Source organism: Camelina sativa, chromosome 4 (genome assembly GCF_030686135.1).
Source record: "Camelina sativa cultivar CO46 ecotype springtype chromosome 4, ASM3068613v1".
Classification (NCBI taxonomy): Eukaryota; Viridiplantae; Streptophyta; class Magnoliopsida; order Brassicales; family Brassicaceae; genus Camelina; species Camelina sativa.
Genome location: NC_141883.1, coordinates 6,641,683 through 6,662,714, shown reverse-complemented (window position 1 = coordinate 6,662,714; position 21,032 = coordinate 6,641,683). Strand labels below are relative to the sequence as shown.

The 21,032-nt window shown below is 36.7% G+C and overlaps 3 protein-coding genes and 3 pseudogenes across 3 annotated transcripts; 4 read left to right on the top strand and 2 right to left on the bottom strand.

Moving 5' to 3' along the window:
• The first annotated feature begins 7,445 nt into the window (after positions 1-7,445).
• LOC147945510 (uncharacterized) lies at positions 7,446-10,019 on the top strand (annotated as a pseudogene).
• Position 10,020: 1 nt separating this feature from the next.
• On the top strand, positions 10,021-11,564 carry LOC147945509 (uncharacterized; annotated as a pseudogene).
• A 1,060-nt stretch (positions 11,565-12,624) lies between these two features.
• LOC147945508 (zinc finger BED domain-containing protein DAYSLEEPER-like) lies at positions 12,625-13,054 on the top strand. Its single transcript, XM_087509282.1, has 2 exons — positions 12,625-12,633; positions 12,680-13,054. The coding sequence occupies exons 1-2, from the start codon at positions 12,625-12,627 to the stop codon at positions 13,052-13,054; spliced, it is 384 nt and encodes a 127-aa protein (XP_087365408.1).
• A 729-nt stretch (positions 13,055-13,783) lies between these two features.
• Positions 13,784-14,389, top strand: LOC147945507 (uncharacterized). Its single transcript, XM_087511237.1, has 2 exons — positions 13,784-13,814; positions 13,893-14,389. Exons 1-2 carry the CDS (start codon positions 13,784-13,786, stop codon positions 14,387-14,389), a joined length of 528 nt encoding a protein of 175 aa, XP_087367363.1.
• A 617-nt stretch (positions 14,390-15,006) lies between these two features.
• Positions 15,007-15,723, bottom strand: LOC147945506 (uncharacterized). The gene has a single exon (XM_087509281.1). The coding sequence runs from the start codon at positions 15,721-15,723 to the stop codon at positions 15,007-15,009; it is 717 nt and encodes a 238-aa protein (XP_087365407.1).
• Positions 15,724-15,845: 122 nt separating this feature from the next.
• On the bottom strand, positions 15,846-19,320 carry LOC147945505 (uncharacterized; annotated as a pseudogene).
• Between the last annotated feature and the right edge of the window lie 1,712 nt (positions 19,321-21,032).

Sequence of the window (21,032 nt, the reverse complement as noted above, 5' to 3'; positions counted from 1 at the left end):
AATAATTGATTTTAAAATTAGTGTTAGTTTTCATAAATAATTCTATTAATTGTGTAATTTCTAAAATTCGATATTAATAGTATTAATAAATTATTTAATTATTGTCAATTTTTATGTTAATAAGCAAAAAGAATTATTATATTTCCTCCCAACTGATATAACAAATAAATTTTACAAAATTCACGACCAAAAAAACACAAACGATTAATATCAAAATAAAGAAAATTTATACATAAAAATTGAAAGATCTCAATTCTTCTTGAAACCGCTTTGCACCATGTTAGGAACTTCTTCGCCAGTTTATCCATCAGAGATCCCAAAGTGGTTTCATGTTCATTGATTATCACCGCATGGCCGGCGAGGGTTAGGAAAACTCGAAATTTTCAAACCGAAAGTCATGTCACTCTTTACACCTTAGACTTTTCAGGATCCAAAGAGCTTACACAAGTAACTACAAAAAAATAGGTGTATTGTATCACTTAAATGGTATCACAAAATTAAGTGATATTATTTTAAATTAGTTATTTATAAATGAATCAACTAAGCATCAATTATATTAACTGATGTTATAATTAATTAGTTTGACATCATTTAAATAAAACTGATTCAAGTCCTATTAGTTTGTATCACTTTAGAAAAATTGATTTAAAAATATATTTACATCATTTTGATGATTGATGTATCTACTAATTTTTTGGTAAGATCACTTTTAAAAATGATACAAAATTTACATCAATATATAGAAACTGATGTTAAAATAAATTATATTAATTACATTAATATTAGCCCTAAGACGGATGTGGATGTTTTTTAATTTTTTTACATTAATTACATTAATTTTTTTGTCTCCCTAGACATTTTTTTTTTAATAAATGACTAAATTAAAAATAAACAAAAAAAATACAAAAATCTTAAATTAAGTTGATTAAGAGAACATATCACATGACTATTCTAACATAGTAGGTATTCAAGAATCAGTACATGAATTTTTAATGCTTTCCAAAGGTGGAATTTTCTAGTTCTTCCTATTTGACCTGAAACCGATTGATCTACCCATGAGCAGGTTGAAGAGATCAATCTAGCCATGAGCAGGTTGAAGAGAGCTCTAACAGGTCTTGGAGGACCGAACCCACGTATGTGGCAAAATAGGTAAAGAATAACCTGTTACACCAAAAGATGCGGTCAATACATCCAGAACCACACCAGTAACCCAAGTTAATTTGCTTTTTTACTAATAAATCCGAGTTCTCATGAAACATAGCAGAATATATGAAATTATAATGATTAGTACTTAAGTTTTTATTCAATTCTGAATAATTGAAAATTTCTAAGTTTTTTTATCCCCAAATTCTGAACTAAATTATTTTTTGGCTCACTTGATGATTATTCACTGAGAGGCTAGAAATAGATTTTCTGATGTTTTCTTTTTCACATTTTTTTTCTCTTTACACATTTCTTCTCGTTTTCTCCAAAATTTAGCGGCCGCCTATCTTTTTTTGTTAACTCAGGGGTAATCCCAAGCTACATAGATCCGGACTAATCCCAAGCTACATAGATCCGGACTAATCCCCTGGGGGTAATCTGCCGCCTATCTTCTCTCACGACTCTCTCCTCCTTGTCTCTCCTCTAGTTTCCTTTCCTCCTTGTCTCTCCTCTAGTTTCCTTTGTTTCCTTTGATCTATGAATTTTTAAAAAAATGAGTTGTAAAAGTATACTGCATGTTCGATAAAATGTCATTCTTGACGAAATGCATATTTGTTATTTATCAGATATTTATATGTTTCTCATCGCAAGCTTATCGCATATTTATTTTAAGTAATCATAGACTTTTTTTTTTTTTTTCTTTTTGTCGACAATCATAATGCCGATTTATTTTGGTTGGTTGCATTATTCCGGATGTTAAAAATTATTTGTTATTTTTGCAGATTTATTTGTTTCTCTTCTTTAATTTATTTGTAAGTGGTTATTTATTTATTTGTTGTTCATCAACATTTGTTTATTGGTAGCATTTACAGATTTATTTGTTGTTTGTATGGTAAGGGAAGGTTATCAAACATTGAATATTTTTTATTAATACCCAATATGCTCCAAACGAGTTTGTTTTTTACATAGAATTATACAAAACTTATAATTAGAGAATTTTATCAATTCCTAAATTTTCCACCAAATCAAAACAAAATTTGTTTACATTAAACTATATTTAATACGAAGCAATTTATTCATTATTATTTTCAATTAATTGCCAAGTAAAATTTTGGGTGCGTCCAAACTAAATAACAATCAAGAACAATCCTATGGCTAAGAACACTTAAGCAAATTAATTCATTTCCATGATAGAAATCCTATGCTAATCAAGCAATAATCAACAATTTTCAAAGGTAATCACATGATAAGCATGCATTAAAAACAAGTCTAAATACCACTAAGCACCCTAATCATCAATTTCCATTGGCTATGAATGCAAAGCTCTTGAAAATGTTGGTTCAGGAATTTCATCAAACACCTTCTGGACATGGAAATTATAATGTCTAGATGTAATTGATCAAGGCTATCTACCAATATTAACCCTAAACAAGATAGGAAACACAAAAATATGCCCTAGACATCATAGATCAATCATCTATCTCCCTAATCTACCTAGTCCAAAGTTCTATATATCTATTATCTCATCATCATGATCACGCAAAGGAAAGAGCTTGATCTTTGTGAAATCATAATAAGAAATTATAGATTAGGAGATTTGAAGAAGAAATTGCTATTGAAAACTTAGAAGTACTCAATCATTCAACAAACCAAGAGTAAGCAATTTTAAGAACCCTAAAAAGCCGCTCAAACAAAAAAAAAGTCTCCCCTTAATAAGGTTAATGTATTTATAGAAAAATAGAAGGGAGCCGGGTCAATCCGAAACAAACTGGGTCAAACCCGGATCAAAGCTAAAACAAGTGTGGACTTAGGCGGCTACGGGGACAGCTTGGCCGATTCACATGGTCGATGGTGTCAATCGGTCGTCTTCTGGCCAAAGGACATGGCCGATTATACCTCATGTTCTTTCATCTGATCGAACGAAGCGAGCAGGACTTGGCCGATTGAGCTGACCGATGATGTCAACCTGGGAGGTCTTGGCAGATGGAAGTGGCCGATCATGGCTCCTGGTCATGTGCGGCTTAAGCTCCATCGGTTGTGGTTTGGCCGTTGGAAGGAACCGATCGTGCCAATCGGCTAATGCTTTGCCGATGGGTTAAACCGATGATACTCCCTGGTCTTCTGTCACTTATCCACTTCACTCTTCTTTGCTTCTTTTGCACCAAATCAACTCCAAATGCTCCAAATGTGATGAAGCCACTCCAAAATCCTTAGAAATAACCAACTAGATGCAAATGTTCCTAAAACAACCTAGAATGACAAGATTATGCAACAAAACTAGCAAAAACAAGGTTTAAAACCCAACAAAAACATAATATATCAAAAAAACAAATAAAATCTTGAAAAAATAATATAAGATCCTCCAAAAACTTTGAAATTCTTTATATAAATTACATTTGTTGATTTATATCAGAAAACAATAGATCTCAATAAATGATTTAAACCTAGGTACTTGAATCTTGAAAGAATAAAATAAGGGTCTTTCAAAATCAGATATTTATTTAAAAAAGGTATTTTATCATAGAAGGATAGACAATTTATTAAAACGAAAACATTATCCACGGTAATCTTGGTCAATTTTGCTAAGAATCACAAAGCATTAATATATATAGTATGACTTTTACTAGGCCCAAATGGGCTTAGCTGATAAGGGGAAAGGCAGCCCAAAAAGAGGTCCAAGAGAGAAAAGGGCTGGCGTTATTAAAGGTATGGCTCTTATTGGGCCCAAATCAAAGCAAATTAAAATAGGCCCACTAGAGGACTTGTTTTTGGTCCGGTAACGAGTGAGGTTGAGTTATCTGCTTCAGGGAAGCGGTTGAGACTGGAGACGAGCGGAATGGGTCATCTCGGCGGTGTTTTCGTGAAGGATGGGGCTAGTGAGTTGATGGAGGAGGAATCCGCATCCGATGGGAGTATATCAGCGACTTAAGCTCACTCTCCACCTAAGGAGGCGGTAGAGCAGCATGATCTAGCCGAATATGGTAAGCCACCGGACGGAGGGGTGGTTCACTCGATGGTCTGATGGTGTTCCCCGGTGGTTCTACGGTACTTATTAAGCATTACGATGAATTGCATTTTCTGGAATTGTCAGGGGGGGGGGGCTAATAAACCCAATTTCTAGAGATCAATTAGATATATGTTGAACGGTTCCCGACAGATATGATAGCTTTGTTCGAGACTCATACTGGAGGTGATAGAGCAGCGAACCTTTGTTGTGGTTTGGGTTTTGATAATACCTTTTGAGTAGATGTTATGGGTCAGAGCGGGGGTATTTGGTTGTTGTGTAGGTCTACTGTGGGTGCGGTGACTATTGTTGAGTCTGCTGAACAGTTTATTCATGTGAGGGTAGATAATGGATTAGATCCTATTAATGTGGTGGTGGAGTATGCAGCGCCTACTCCGAGTCGGCGATGTGGGCTTTGGGATAAGTTGAGTGCGGTGTTGCAAGGAGTTAGCGAGCCGCTGCTTATTGGTGGGATTTTAACATTATCGTTCGTTTGGTTGAGATATCAGGTGGGAATGGGCGACTGTCCCAGGTTCCCTTGCTTTTGGAGAATGGATTAATCATAATTCTCTGATTGACATGGAATTCAAGGGTAACAAGTTCACATGGCGTACATGGCAGGTGGTACATACTTATGTTGCTAAGCGTCTTGATCGAGTGTTATGCTGTGCACAGACGTGTTTGAGGTGGCAGGAAGCAATGCTCACTCATCTATTTTTAATGGCATCAGATCATGCTCCGCTATATGTGCAGTTGAGTCCGGTGGTAAGAGGGAATCCGCAGCAGAGACCATTCTGATTTGAAGCAGCATAGTTGAATCATCCCGGTTTTAAAGAGTTACTTGCAACATTTTGGGATGGGGAGGTGACAACGCCGCTTGCTTTGTAGAGGTTGCAGAACACGCTTAAGAAGTGGAACTGTGAGGTGTTTGGAGATATACAAAGACGAAAGGAGAGACTACAAAATGATATTAAGGTTGTACAAGATCAGTTGGACATTCACCAATCTGATGTACTCTTAAGAAAGGAAGAAGATTGGATTAAGAAGCTTGATTCAGTTCTTGAGCAGGAGGAGATCCTCTGGTTCCAAAAGTCTAGGGAGAAGTGGATAGCTTTGGGAGAGAGGAATATAAAATTCTTTCACACATTCACAGTTATTAGAAGAAGGAAGAATCAAATTAAAATGTTAAAGAATGTGGAAGGGAGATGGATATGAAGGGAGATGGATATCGGATGAACAAGAATTGGAGAAAATGGCAATAGATTTCTATAAGAGGTTATATTCTCTTGAGGGGGGGGGGGGGTTCGATGGATGCAGGGAGCTTGTTGCAAACTGGGTTTGTAAAGTTGTCGCAATTAGAGCTTACAGAACTGAATAAAACTTTTTTTGCAGTTGAAGTGGAGATTTCAGTTCAAAGTATGGGTACGTTCAAGTCTCCCAGTCCGGATGGCTTTCAGCCTGGCTTTTACCAGCATGGTTGGGATGTGGTTGGTCCATCAGTGGTTCACTTTGTGCTGGAGCTTTTTTATAGAGGGCTTCTACCGGAGGCAACAAATGACGCTTTGGTTGTTTTAATCTCTAAGGTGTTGAAAGCAGAATTGATGTCACAGTTTCATCCTATTAGTTTGTGTGGTGTTTTGTTTAAGAAGATTACAAAAACAATGGTCAACAGGATGAAGAAGGTGATGCCTAAACTTATTGGACATGCTCAGTCCAGTTTCATTCCAAGGAGACTAAGCACAAACAATATTATTGTGGTTCAAGAGGCGGTACATTCAATGAGGCGTAAGTAGGGGAGAAAGGGGTGGATGCTACTGAAATTGGATCTAGAAAAAGCGTATGATCGTGTACAGTGGGACTTCTTAGAGGAAACTCTTAAGGTTGCGGATTTTTCAGAGAATTGGCGTCAGTGGAACATGCAGTGTGTTAAGGGGCCATCAATGACAATTCTGTGGAATGGGGAAAAAACAACAATTTACACCATCAAGAGGGCTGCGCCAAGGAGATCCATTGTCGCCTTACCTCTTTGTTCTATGTTTGGAGAGGCTGTGCCATCTCATTGAGTTAGCAGTTGACTCGAAGGAATGGAAACCGATCAGTATCCTGAGAGGAAGGCTAAAACTGTCACATATTTGCTTCGCAGATGATCTCATCATGTTTGCTGAAGCACCTGTGGCATAAATCCGGGTTACCAGAAGGGTATTGGAGAGGTTTTGTCTTGCTTCAAGACAAAAAGTGAGTTTGGAGAAGTCTAAATTATTTTTATCTAAGAATGTGAGTCAAGATTTAGAGGAACGTATTAGTGCGGAGAGTGGAATAAAATCAACAAAAGACTTGACGAAATATCTTGGCACTACAGGAAATGTAGGTATTAATAGCGGTCGTTAAATTCTATGAGTTCACAATTATAGTATTTCCTAAGACGCTCTGAGATCGCCCGTTATAGTAGATCAGACATTTTTGATAGCGGATTGTTGGTGTGCTATAGTTAACAATACAACGATAACGTTGTCTACTGTGCAATTGTTAATATTTATAATAACGTTATACGAATGTTATTAAAACTCATTAATTTTACTATAGCAAAGATAGCAAATGTTTCGTGTTATTAGTTTGTTTTTAGAGTTTATGAGCATCGATCTGAGATTTAATCCAAATTAGGGATATTGGAAATTTTCAAATTAGGGATTTGATTCAAATTTCGGATTATGAGAATTAGGGATTTGATTCAAATTAGGGATTTTAAGAATTTTCAAATTTCCAAAGCATATCTAATTGGATACGTTTTGCTATTTGTCAAGTGTTTGTAATTGATGCCATTGGGGAACTGAAGCTCGCTTTTGTTGTACTCAAAATACGCACACTAGTGAAGTAAAGAAAGGTGTCCCACAGAAAGTATTACGGTACTTTCCGATAATCCCACGACTGAAGAGAATGTTCAGGTCTGAGGAAATGGCCAAGGATATAAGGGGCATTTTAGTAACAAGAGCAGTGTTGGCAAACTCCGGCATCATGTGGATTCTGTTACATGGGATAAGATGAATGACAAGTATCCTGAATTTGCAGCCGAAGAGAGGAACTTACAGCTTGGATTATCCACTGATGGATTTAATCCGTTGAACATGCAGAATACTAAGTATAGTTGCTGGCCTTTTCTGTTAGTGAACTATAATTTGCCTCATCACCTATGTATGAAGAAGGAAAACATAATGCTAACCTTGCTGATTTATGGTCCACAACAACCTGGAAACAATATTGATGTCTACTTGGAGCCTCTTATTGATGATTTAAACCATCTATGGAAGAAGGGAGAGTTAACATATGGAAAAGTACTTTTAATCTAAGGGCAATACTTCTCTGGACTATTAGTGATTTTCCTGCGTATGGAAACCTCGCTGGTTGTAAAGTAAAAGGAAAAATGGGCTGTCCCATTTGTGGTAAAAACACATATAGTAAGTGGTTGAAGTTCAGCAGAAAGCATGTGTATATGTGTCATAGAAAGGGTTTGGCACCAACACATAGTTATAGGGAGAGGAAGACTTGGTTTGATGGAAAAGCTGAACATGGGAGGAAGGCGCGCAAGAATTTTAACAGGTCATGAAATATCTCATAAGCTGAAAAACTTCAAAAACTAGTTTGGAAATGTGAAAGAATCTGGGAGGAAGAGAAAAAGGTCTGACTGTATGGAATCAGTCTCTGATAATGAGGATGTATCAAGTGAATCTGAGGAAGATGAGGAAGTAGAAGTAGACTAGGAGGAGTTGTCAAGATGGAAAAAAAGATCAATTTTTTTTCAAATTGGCTTATTGGGAGGTATGTTTATTAATTTTTGATTAATTAAGCAATGTTTGAGTTGGGATTTTTATGAACTGTAATTGTGTTGCGTAGGATCTTCCGGTCAGGCATAATTTGGATGTAATGCATGTGGAGAAAAATGTGGCTGCAAGCATTGTCTCTACATTGTTTCATTGTGGAAAATCTAAGGATGGTCTCAATGCTCGTAAAGATCTGGAAGATATGGGTATAAGGAAGGATTTACATCCTAACATCCAAGGAAATAGAAACTACCTTCCCGCAGCACCATGGTCTTTTTCCAAGACAGAGAAGAAAATATTTTGCAAGCGTCTATTTGACTTTAAAGGTCCAGACGGGTACTGTTCCAATATATCAAGGGGCGTGTCATTAGAGGACTGTAAAGTAACAGGGCTCAAATCCCACGATTATCACGTGTTGATGCAACAATTACTTCCGGTTGCACTAGAGGTTTGTTACCAAAAGGTCCTAGGACAGCAATCTTGCGCTTATGCGCATTTTTCAACCATTTGTGTCAGAGAGTTATTGATATAGAGGTTATTTCAGTGATGGAAGCTGAAATTGTGGAAACTCTTTGTATGTTTGAAAGGTTTTTCCCTCGCTGCTTCTTTGATATCATGGTACACTTGATTGTACATCTAGGAAGGGAAGCTCGACTAGGAGGACCAGTCCATTTTAGATGGATGTATCCATTTGAAAGGTATAGCTTCTGTCTACTATGAGTTTTAGATATTTATTTGTAGTGATTTTCTATTTTGTTGCTAATCCGTATATCTTTCAATTTGCAGATATATGAAAGTTCTGAAAGACTTTGTTCGAAACCCTGCAAGACCAGAGGGTTGTATTGCTGAGTCATATATGGCAGAAGAATGCATGCAGTTCTGTAGTGATTTTCTGAAAAAGACAACAAGGGTAGAAGAAAAACTCAATAGAAATACAGATTATGAGAACAGCTCAATCCTAGAAGGTCGTCCGATATCCGCAGGAACTACATTTAATCTCACTGAAATGGAGAAGAACATAGCCCATCTTGCTGTCATTCAAAATATGGCTGCCTTGGATCCTTATGTGGAGTAAGTTCTGTTTATTTGATATATATGTCCTTGTCATTTGCATTGTACATATATCAAGCTGATTATTTCATTTTGTATTTCTCTTTTGCAAGCATGCACCTGCAACATCTACAAGAAATAAATCCAAGGTGTATACGTGATGCATCAATGTTATGGACTATGCATGCTAAGTATTTTGCATCTTGGTTAAAAGAACAGACAAGTAATTTCGTAAATTTTAGGTATTGATGAGTGTGGTTTAGCTGTCTATAAGTGACTGACTGTTATTTTTTCTTAATTTGGTAGATACCTATGGCTTTAAGTAATCATGAAGATATAATTAAATGGTTGGCATATGGTCAAAGGTGTACTGCAAGGTCTTACACTGGTTATATAGTGAATGGGCAACGTTTTCACACAAGCTCACTTCAAAGGCTAAATCAGAATAGTGGGGTTTATTATGAGGCAACCGCTATGGGAGAGTAATTGACAAAATACTGCTGGATTATAATGTGTTCTATGTTCCTATATTCCGGTGTCAATGGGCAGTAAGAGGTAACATAGTTAAGATTGAAGATGGGTTCACAATTGTTAACTTAAATCAAAGTCAAATAAGCTTTTTGAGGGATCCATATATACTAGCTTCTCAGGCTAATCAATTTTTTATTCACGGGAAGATGATTCATCAAATTGACATGTTGTTATGAGAAGTTCTTCACGGACATATAATAAAGAAGATGTTCAGGATGGAACTGCAAATATTGGTCTGTTGCCAGTAGATGTTGACATGGATGTTGATTTGGATGAAGCTGAATATGCTAGAACTGATTGTGAAGGCATATATGTCTCAAATGTAGTGATTACATGTTTAATTTGTGTTTCCTCTTGCTTATGCTTTTTTTTATGTCTATTAACTCATTGTATGCTTTTTCTGATGTCTATTTACTGATTACATGTTTAGCATCGACAGGTTCTAACTCATTTCTTCTGCCATGCAGGTGAATTAAGATGGGTCGACCAAAGAAAAAGGTTGCACCAAAAAAGAAGAAGAAGGTAGCAGATGATGAGCCAGTATATATTGGTACTGTCGATCCCCCGACTGTAGCAGACCAGCAACCCAGCAACCATGAGGAGCCCCCGACTGTAGTAGACTAGCAACGCAGCACCCATGAGGAGCCCCCGACTATAGCAGACCAGCAACCCAACAGCCATGAGGAGCCCCCGACTGTAGCAGCTCAGCAGTTAACTGATGGTCCCAATGAGGAAGAGCATGAAGGTGAGATTGAATTGAATGATGAAAATGACCGTCCTGCCAAGCATAAAAGATAGAGGGGACTCACAAAGATGAAAAACATCGCCAAGGATCCAACAGTCCGAGTAAGAGTTGACTGCACTCTCATGGGAGAGCCTTATGGTCCAGGGTCAATTAAGTTGGCATCGTACGTAGGTGCATTGGCACGGGAACACGTTCCTATCAAAATTGATAATTGGAAGAATGTTAGTGAAGATATGAAAACAGTTCTATGGAAATCTGTACAGGTAACAATTTCATTAAACTATGCTTTTGTTAATTTAGAACATGTTAATTTTTATAATTACACGGTTAATGGTAACTGAATGCAGGCAAGATTTGAGCTTGATGAAGAGTTTTAAAGGATTGCTGTCCTGAAGCAGATGGGAAATCTATGGAGGGCATGCAAGTCACGCATTGTCAGACAACTTAATTCGGCTAAGAATAACCAACAGAGGATGAATCTGAGACCAATGAACATTTCTCCTCTCGACAGGCGTAAATTTGTGAAAACCAAAACTAGCCAAGCCTTTAAGGTATTGACTTCTGATTATGTAAGTTTAATATTTGAGTGATGGTTATTAACATGTTTAACTGTTAGGTTGTGAGTGACACGGCTAAAGAAAGGAGAAAGAAACAGATCCCTCACACTACTAGTCGTAAAGGAATGGTCAGACTTATGGAAGAAATGGTAAGCAAACTACCATCTCTATTGTTTGATCTGCTAATATCTACCTTGTTAATTGATGTGTTGCTTTTTCAACAGAAAGTTGAAAGCGAGGATCCATCTGAAGTGACAAGGCTAAAGGTCTGGGTCAAGTCGCGTACCAAAAAGAATGGTACACCATTTAATACGAATGCCGCAGAAAAGATTGTAAGTTCCAAATATGTGACTGAATGATTTTGTTTCTTCGCATTGTCTGACACTGTATTTCGTCTTATCCAGAAAAAGGCAGTTGAGCTGGTTGGAACTGATGGTCCAATAAGTACAACAAATCCAGATGTAGATCATCTCTCCCAGCTTTTGGGACCTGACAATCCTGGTATGCTGAGGGCAATAGGTAAAGGCATGAGTAAGACCAAATTAGCTTGTTTCCAAATTAAGAACAAATGTATGGCTGACATGCAAGAGAAGCAAGTTCAATTAGTAAAGCAGGTCAATCAGTTGCAAAATGAAATTATGGATTTAAAGAAGCAGGTTAGTTACTTTGACAATTCCCAAAGTATTCATTAACTAGCTAAGTTATTAAATGGAATTTGAATTTGCTTTCTTAAACTACAGGGACTAGAGCCTGAAATTGGTGAAAACTCAGCTCCAAGAGTAAGTGATTCCTTATTCTTATTAAATATGATCAGTTATTCCTTCTTCTTATGAAGGTTGATTAGAGTGAAACCATCTTCCTCCTTCATACTATTCCCTGTGTTGGCCCAATTGCATCTAAACAGCGTCACTTTGTACATGTGATAGTCCATAAGTAAAATCTCCTTTATCACTCCATAATATGTAAGCATATTAGTGACTTGTCTCATATCTCGAGCACTTGATCTACACATGCTAAATGCTTCAAAAGTTACTCCACTGTTTTGTGTCTTCCGCTTAACCGCATTTGTATGAAACTGTTGCCCATTAACGATAAATCCTTTATGTGCTAAAGCAACATTTCTTGGTCCAAATGCCAACCACCTTATCTCCTTAGAATGACTATTTTTTGAGTCTGAATGTGCCACAGTAAAATCAGAACTTGATCATCAAGCTGAAGTACTAAAATGATAATCAAGAATACCAGTCATCAAGATACAATCTAAGCTAACCATTCACTAAGAAAAAAATGATCATGAAGCTAACAATCTGTGCCAAGAAAACCAGTCATCAAGGTACAAGCTAAGCTAACCAGTCATTAAGCAAAACATGATCATGAAGCTAACAATTTGTGCCAAGAAAACCATTCATCAAGCTACAACATAAGCTAACAATCTGTTCCAAGAAAACCAGTCATCAAGCAAAACATTATCATGAAGCTAACAAGCTAATCAGTCAATTTAACAAGCTGTATAACAAATAATCAAGAAGAAAAGTTGCATCGGGAAACCTTTATTTTAAGCCATTGTGCAAAATGCTCAGTATGGTTTTTCCATAACAAATTTTCATTTTTAGCACATCGAGCATCATTAGCTTGTAATTCTTCCAAATGTATCCTGATTTTAAATTAAACAACAGTTTTGAGAATGAAATTATAATAATAATTAGTAGATGAAACATAAAGGGTTACCTATTAATCGACATAAGGATCCAAAGATGCCATGTTCATTAGCACATAGCGATGTGCAGTGTCTCTATATTTATCTGATAAGGTAACTTATATACCCTTCTGGCAGGACTTTTATGTTTTCATCTCCCAAATAGTTGGTGCTAATGGCAAGTCAGCATTAGACAAGTACTTAGATGAACCGGTTTTGGACATGATGGCATTTAAGAGCTTGGATGTTTTGAAATATTGGAAGGATAATGCAAACCGTTTTCAAGAACTGTCTTCTATGGCTTGTGACATCCTTAGCATCCCTATTACGACTGTAGCTTCAGAATCTTCGTTTAGCATTGGAAGTCGGGTGTTAAGCAAGTATCGGAGTTCACTCCTTCCTTCTAATGTCCAAGCTTTAATCTGCGCAAGAAATTGGCTTAAAGGTTTTGAAGAGATTGTTGATCCATTCGAAGAAGGCAAAGAAGGGGAAAGAGAAGGAGAAGGAGTTTGAAATATGTGTGTCATTGTGTTTAAAATATTCTAGATGTTCATGTTTGCTTTATTGCTTTTGGATGTTGATCATTGTGTTTGGATGTTGATCATTGTGTTTGGATCTTTTATGTTTTATGTGATTGGCAGCACAAAAGGATCACTTATGTTTTATGTTCTAAGCTAATTACACCATTTTTTCTCATCTTACAAAATTTGTTATATGTTTTCCAATGGACATCCATGGACAGCCCATAAAAATATGGGCATAAGTGGGCATGGTCGTTAATGGACCGGACGTTAATGGACACGGACAGTTATTTGTCCAAAATCAAATTGGACAATGTTGGACGGGTCAAAATGGACGTGGACAGCCCATTTTGACAGCTCTACCTTCTGCAGAGGTCGACCTTCAACCACGCTTCTATCAGCCTCAATATCTTCATTGCGATTAACTGTTTCTTGAACTAGTATTGGATCTTTAAGGAACTCTAAACAAAATGCAACATATTCTCCAGCTAAATACCCCTCAGCCATACATGCTTCTGGCCTTGCTTGATTCTTAACAAAAGCCTTAAGTGTTTTCATGTACCTATAACTCAGTCAAGAAATGAATATTAGTTGAACATAACTGCAGGAAATACATATATTGAAGCAAATGAGTACATCAAACCTTTCGAAGGGATACATCCAATGAAATTGAAAAACCCTAGATTTCGTGGTTTCCGGTTAATCGGAAAAATAGGATCCAATGTCTTCGTCATCTAGTTCGGGTAAGTTAGGTTTTGTGTTTGGTTTAATTTCAATTGTTCAATTTCAACAATATAGATGCATAATTTTGATGTGGGAATTTGGCTTAGGATTGAGCTTCACACGTCATGGATCAGAAAGAGGAATACCTAAGCAATGTAGATGTGGTGCAGCGGCTATAATCAAGACTTTAGAAACATTGAAGAATCCAGGGAGAATGTTTTACTGTTGTCCTTACGGCTCAAAGGAAAATAATGGAAATTTGTTCAAATGGAACGATATATCCATGGTGGAAGAGATGGAAGGGGTTGAGATTGTTGTTGAGAAGTTGAAAGGAGATGTGGGAAGCTTAGAGAAAGGCTTATATGATGTGGAAGCTGAGATGGAGAGTTTAGCAATGGAGACACACACATGTGAGGCTGTATCGAACAGCTACGGAAATGAAATTCAAGCTATCAAAGCTGTTGCAGAAGGATGTGAGAAGGAGATTGGAGAACTTAAAACCGTAATTGCTTGTTGTGAGAAAGAGATTCAATCTCTACGTTGTGTCAAAAATTTGATTTTGTGTAGTGTAGTGATGTTTGTTGTGTATGCTTTCTTCTTTTAAGTGAGACAAGTTTGTATGAGTTAAGAGTTATGCAATGCAATGGAGTTTAGAGTTATGCAATTAAGTTAAGAGTTAAGAGTTATGCAATGCAATGGAGTTGAAGCCTTAACATCCGAATCCGAAATAGGGACATAGAAAAACCATCACACCATCATCCTTAACCTTACATAACTGGAACATCCTAAAAACAATGCCATGTTTGCTTTAAATAACCATCATCCTACACTTAACCGAATCATAAACATCCAAAAAATATCATCCTACAATTTGAAACATCATAAGGTAGAAAACAATTAATCACCAAGTGAAATCTGAGATGCTTGTGAGGCTTGACTTGGTTGACTTGATTGACTTGGACCTCCTTCCCCTCGACGCTTTCTTGGCTTACCTGGCTTACCCTGAATCCCAGGATTTTTACAGCTTCTTGTGTTATGTCCAGTCATGCTACATTGAGAACAATGCAAAGTGCTTCCTTCTCTAGTTATTTTCACCTTCTTTGGAGGAGCCTCCTCTTCTACTTCCTTTCCTTGCTTTTTCTTTTTCTTTGGAGACTCATTCTTCCCCTTGATTCGTTTTTGCTTATTTGTACGCCCTTTAGTTTTCTCTCTAGGTGGTGGTTATAGCTCTTGTTCACTAGATTTCTCCCAAAAGTACATACCATTAACTCCCATCAGTTGTTCATTGTATAGAGCAACCCATCTTGATGTCAATAACCAGTCAGAGATAACAAAATCTTCAGGCTTCTGATTCTTCTTCAACCCAATTACTCGCAAAACATGACGATAAGGTATCCCTGTCATACTCCACCTTCTACAAGCACATGTTTTTGCATTCATATCAACCCTGAAATCATGATGAACATGTTCAGCCACTTCATAATGCCCATTGCCACAAGGGATTACCTGACAATACTTCAAGTGTTCCTGATCCTCTTTTATTGTTTTGGCCACTTTCAAACTGTATTTTCCCTTATGCTTTGCAGCCTTCTTTCTTCTCATCTCATTCCGGATCAAGCATTGTCTTCTTATGGTCTCTAACATTGCTACCAATGGCATCTCTCTTGCTTGGTTGATAGTATTGTTGTACGACTCTGAGAAGTTGTTCGACACATCTCCGCACAGTGATGTGCACTCGAAGAAAGCACGGCTACAATTTTGAGGATTCTTCATCATCACTGCCTCATAAACACCTTGATCAAACTTCTTCAGCTCTTCCATGGCTTTGTTATAATCTGCATTGTTGAAACTTTTTGCAACAGCCCAAAATAGGTGTTTAGGCAATTCTTTTCCTGGATATGCTCTCCTTAGATTCCCATAAATATGGCGAGCACACATGCGATGTTCTACTTTGGGCAACTCTTGTTCCACAACAATAAGCAAACCCTATAAAAAATTATATACTAGCATTACAATTAGATATTAAACTCATATTATATATTGCATTACAAGTATATAAGTTAACATACCTTCTGCCGGTCTGAGATGAGACTAAACCCTTCTCCATCACCAAGGTTCAAGTCTGCTTTAAGAAGTTTGATAAACCAAATCCAACTATCTGTATTTTCAACAGGCACAATACCCCATGCAACCGGATAGAACTGGTTATTGGCGTCTCTTCCTATAGCTGCCAACAGCTGACCTTTGACATTGTTCTTCAAGAAACAACCATCTATCCCAATTATGGGTCGATAATGAGCATTAAATGTCTTCCGGAGTCCTGCCAAGCAGACGTAGAATGTGTCAAACTTCTCAATGCCATCATTCGTTCGAACTGTCCCCACCTCCACAGTTGATCCTGGATTAGAACTGTCAAAAACAAGAAACAAAGTTAATATTAAACAATCAAAATATAACAAGTTCCAAAAGTTATAATAGGACATGATACTTACTTTATGAGTTCTAGACGGTAGTCTTTTAGTCGAGCAAATTGGAGATCATGTTCATCTTGTATGTATGACATTGCTTTAGCCTTCGCCTTTCTACACTGATCATTTGTCACCACCAAGTTGTAACGGTCCTCAAATGTTTCTTGTATCGCCTTTGGCTTGTAATTAGGATTTCTCCTAATGTCATTCAATAGTAACTTAGCAATGACTCCATCCTTCACTACCTTGCTAAACTTGTTTGGGACACAAGAATGCTCATCATCACATGTCATGACCTGGTACATGTTGTTGACTTTTTGAAAAGAACAGTAGATTCGGAAGTTGCAACCACCACCAAGGGCGCATCTCACTTCAGATTTCTCGGATCCCCACCTTGTGTACTTCACATTATTTCCTGTTTGAAGTGAATAATCAAGCACAGTTTCCTTGAATAGAGGTATGCTGTCAAATACCTGCCCCAATCTTATCTCGCCACTGCTTTTTTTGTACCTAATACTGTTTTGGCCATCATCCTCATCCTCTGAATTCATTGGGGTTGCCTCTGAATCGAAACCCTGCTCTTCATCATCACCACCTCGAAAATCATTTTCCTCATCATCATCACTGCCTCTAACATTTCCTGGTCTAACATCATCGTCACCATCACAAGTTCTTTCCTCATTAACTGATTCACGACCTTTATCCCCATTATCTGCTTCACGACCTCTATCCCCATTATCTGCTTCACGCCCTCTATCTCCATTATATGCTTCACGCCCTGTATCTCGATTATCTGCTTCAGCAATCTCGTCCTTTTCTACATATAGCTCAACTGATTTTGTCCACATAGCAGCTAGACACATCCTCTGAAAATTCTCAGACCCATCATACAACAGCTTCAACTCTCTCCAAGATTCATATGGAAGTTTGTACCAGATCCTATGACCAAACGAAGAGACTCCAACATATTTCTAAAAACTGCATTCGGCTTGCATTCAAGAGTGTGAGTCTCACCTCCTTCATATCTAGCCACATTACCTTCTACATCGACAAACTTTCCGCCATGGTAAATCTGGAAAGTAGCATCATCAGGGCTGAAAAAAAGAAAGAAAAATGTGTAAATTTCTGGATTGGAACAATAAAGAACCGAGATTTTTTGTGTCTCCAACACAAACTCGAATTACATAAACAGGCCCATTAATTATCAATCATGCTATACAACTATGAACAACAAATACTCAAACTATCTATCGACATCTACCATTAAAACGCAAGAACAGATGAACAATATAAAAATTCAGAAATGTTAGAAGGAGAAATTTACTTTCTAGGAACTGGCTCTTAGACTCCCATCTCATAAGTAACATCGAGATTCATCGCAATTAAATTCCGCCCAATAATTTTTTCCGATTAACCGGAAACCACAAAATCTAGGGTTCTTCCTTTGCGAGAGATATCGATGCGAGGAAGAGAGAAAGATTTTGGGGACAAATGAAAAACGACGTCGTTTTGGGCAAAAATTAACATTCTCAAACAAACCAAAACGACGTCGTTTTGTTCTCCCTTCACACGTGGATTCCACGTCGGAATGGCTTAACGGAGCAATTAACAGTGTTACTAATTAATCATGTTTCTGTATATTGTAGCACAAAAACAATAGTTGAGGTATGTATTTCATATTTTGTAAAGTCGATGTATTTTTACGCACAGGCCAAAGTCTGATGTATGAATTGAACATATTGACATTGTCCAGGTATGAAAAAATCGTTTTTCGGACATGATGATCATGCGACTTTAAACTACCTATATTTGGAGGGTTAACTGAAAAAATATTTGCAATATTACCACAATAACCAGCAGGACCTCTAAACGTAGATAACCTTTGGCAGAAAATGGTCTTCTCTTTCTTGGATAACCAATAGGCTGCTGGAGGTAAGTATGTTTTATTTTCCCTGACCTCTGTGTGCAAGTGAATTCTGATTCCAATATCTTCTAAGTCTTTTCTTGCTTTCAAACCATCTTTTGACTAAGCACTTTTCATCAAGATAGACAATATAGCATCTGACACATTTTTTTCTACGTGCATAACATCAATATTGTGATGAACAGACAAATCCTAACACATTAAAGAAGAAACTGTTAGGTTTATTCAGATCCAACAATAAGATAATATAGTTCAATTACTTTACTTTACCTTCTAGTAAGGTAGTTTAAAGAATATTGATCTCTTCTTCCACCGCCATAGATCAATTGATTCTTCACACTCTTCTTCTTGAACCACCTCATCATCTTCCAACTCAGTTCTTTTTATTTTATATTCCTTGTCTAGAGATTTTTCAAAATCATTCCTAAAATCTTGTAGTGTCTCATATATTTCAGCGACAGTTTGTATCCTTTTGGCATTCCCTTCCTAAACAGTGTTGTCAAACCAAGCTTTTTTATATCTGTAACGATGGTCAGGCGGTAGTCTCTTTCTATTCCCCATATAGAACAATGGGGTGTCGCATTGTACCATCTTCAGTGCCATTTGTAAGTGCGACCGCAAATCTTCAGCCATCTTTTTTGATCAAAACATCCTCCTAAATCTGTCCTTGATTGGAAAATATCTAAGGACCTTTGTTGGAATCCCAACCTTTATCTCATTATTGTGTTTATCCTTTCCCCATCTTGAAACATTGCATCTTGGACAGCTATCTAACTTCTCAAACTCCTTCCTATATAGTATGCAATCATTCATGCAAGCATGAATATCTTCGTATCTGAAACCAAATATCTTCAGAACTTTTTTTATTGCAGCTAAACTCTTTGGAAGTACATTTTCTTAAGGTAGCATGTCCTGAATTAAATCCAACAGCTGATCAAAGTAGTTCTTTGACACACCACTCTTAACCTTGAATCTGTAAAGTCCCATAATTGTTAAAACTTTTGTGTATTTGATACAATCAGAGTACAATGGAGTTTCAGCTTCTCTTAACTTTTTCCTAAACTCAGTTTCCTCTATTGCTTCATCGTTGTTTGCCTCTAATGCTTCATCATCATTCGTCTGATTTGGTTCACCTTCACCCATAAAAATGCTGTCTTAAACAAGTCAAATGCCTCTGTTTCATGTAGCGGACCATTGTCTTTTGTAGATGCTCTTTTCACCATGAATACTCCAACAAGAAGTCTTATACTTCTTATCCATACCCCTTATCACTAGATGCTCAACAATTTCATCTATAGACTAATGGCATAAAATGCAGCAATCTCTACATGGGCATAGCATTTCAGATAGATTGCCCAATCTTCTTGTTGATGAATTGGCGAATTTCGTTGCTCCCTTTAAGTACACGATACTATTCCTACATTGTAAATTGGAAAAGAATTTACATTTCTTTCAATCGATTAATATAAGTAAGCTCGATAGAATTTAGTGTATACCTTGGCAGCGAAATCCACGTCTTATCCATTTGGTCATGATGGAGATGGATCCGTTTTGAAACCCTAAAGATGAGTTGTGTTCTATAATTTGATTTGAAATGAACGCTCAGATCAAAATTAGTGAAACGAATCAAACGGTCTAGGTTCAATAAGCTGGCAATCTCGTAGGTTAGTCACCATTGGCTAAGAACAATAACGGCTCAGATCAATTTAGTGAGACAGATAAACGGTGTAGGTTTCGCCTAGATTGCAATCTCGGAGGTTACTGCTCATTGGCTAAGAACAAGAACGACTCATATCAAATTTAGCGAGACAGATCAACGGTGTACATTAATCGCGTCTACAATAAGAAAGGATGGCTGAGATCAAAGTCGGCGTTATCTAACGGTGTTGGATTCGTCCTACAATCTGGGAGGTTACTTCTCATTGGCTAAGAGTTGTTTTTTTATTTTAAATCCAAAAATTAGCATATAAAATAGATTATTAATCAAAAATATAAATGATTTTTAAAAAACTATCAATATAAGTATTTCAATTTTTAGAATATTATTTCTTATAAATACAAAATTTTAAAATTAAGAACAATTAATATAAGTTAGTATTCCAACTATCTAAGTAATATGTTCATAAACACAAAGGCTTAGTTTAGGGTATAGGAGGGTTTAAACTTTGGGGTTTAAATTTTTTACTTTAGTGTTTATGTTTTATACATTAGGATTTAGAATTTTAACTCTAATGTTTGAGGTTTAGAGTTTTAGCTTTATGTTTTTGAGTATAGAGCACAAAGGAAACACAACAATACAATTTTTTAGCAAACCAGTGAATAATTTGATTGCATAAGGGACCTAAATAAAAAAAAACTACGTTAAAGCAAACTTTCAATTGAAAGTTTGAAACATATATGATCTAAATGGCTAACTTCATATGATCGAAATGGTTGTTTTCGACAACTCCAAACCAGTTTAATTTAGACATCTCCAAACCGGTTTAGACATAACCGGTTTAATTTATGGAAACCGGTTCAATTTAGACATCTCCAAACTGGTTTAATTTAGACATAATCAAAACCGGTTTAGACATACTAGACTCAATTTAGACATCTCCAAACCGGTTTGATTTTTGAAATTTCTAGCACCGGTTTAATTAGCCATGATTTCACAAGTAATCTCAAAACTCTAAATTGATGTCCATCTTTCAAAATCAAATTCCAACAATTAGCAAAATTGATAATTAGGAGAATTAGTGACATTTGAGAGAAATTAGCTAAGCAATTGGTACTATCATTAACCAAAATAAAAATTCATTACAATACCAAAACACAATCAGCGTTAAATAGCAATACTGAAAATTATCTAAGTT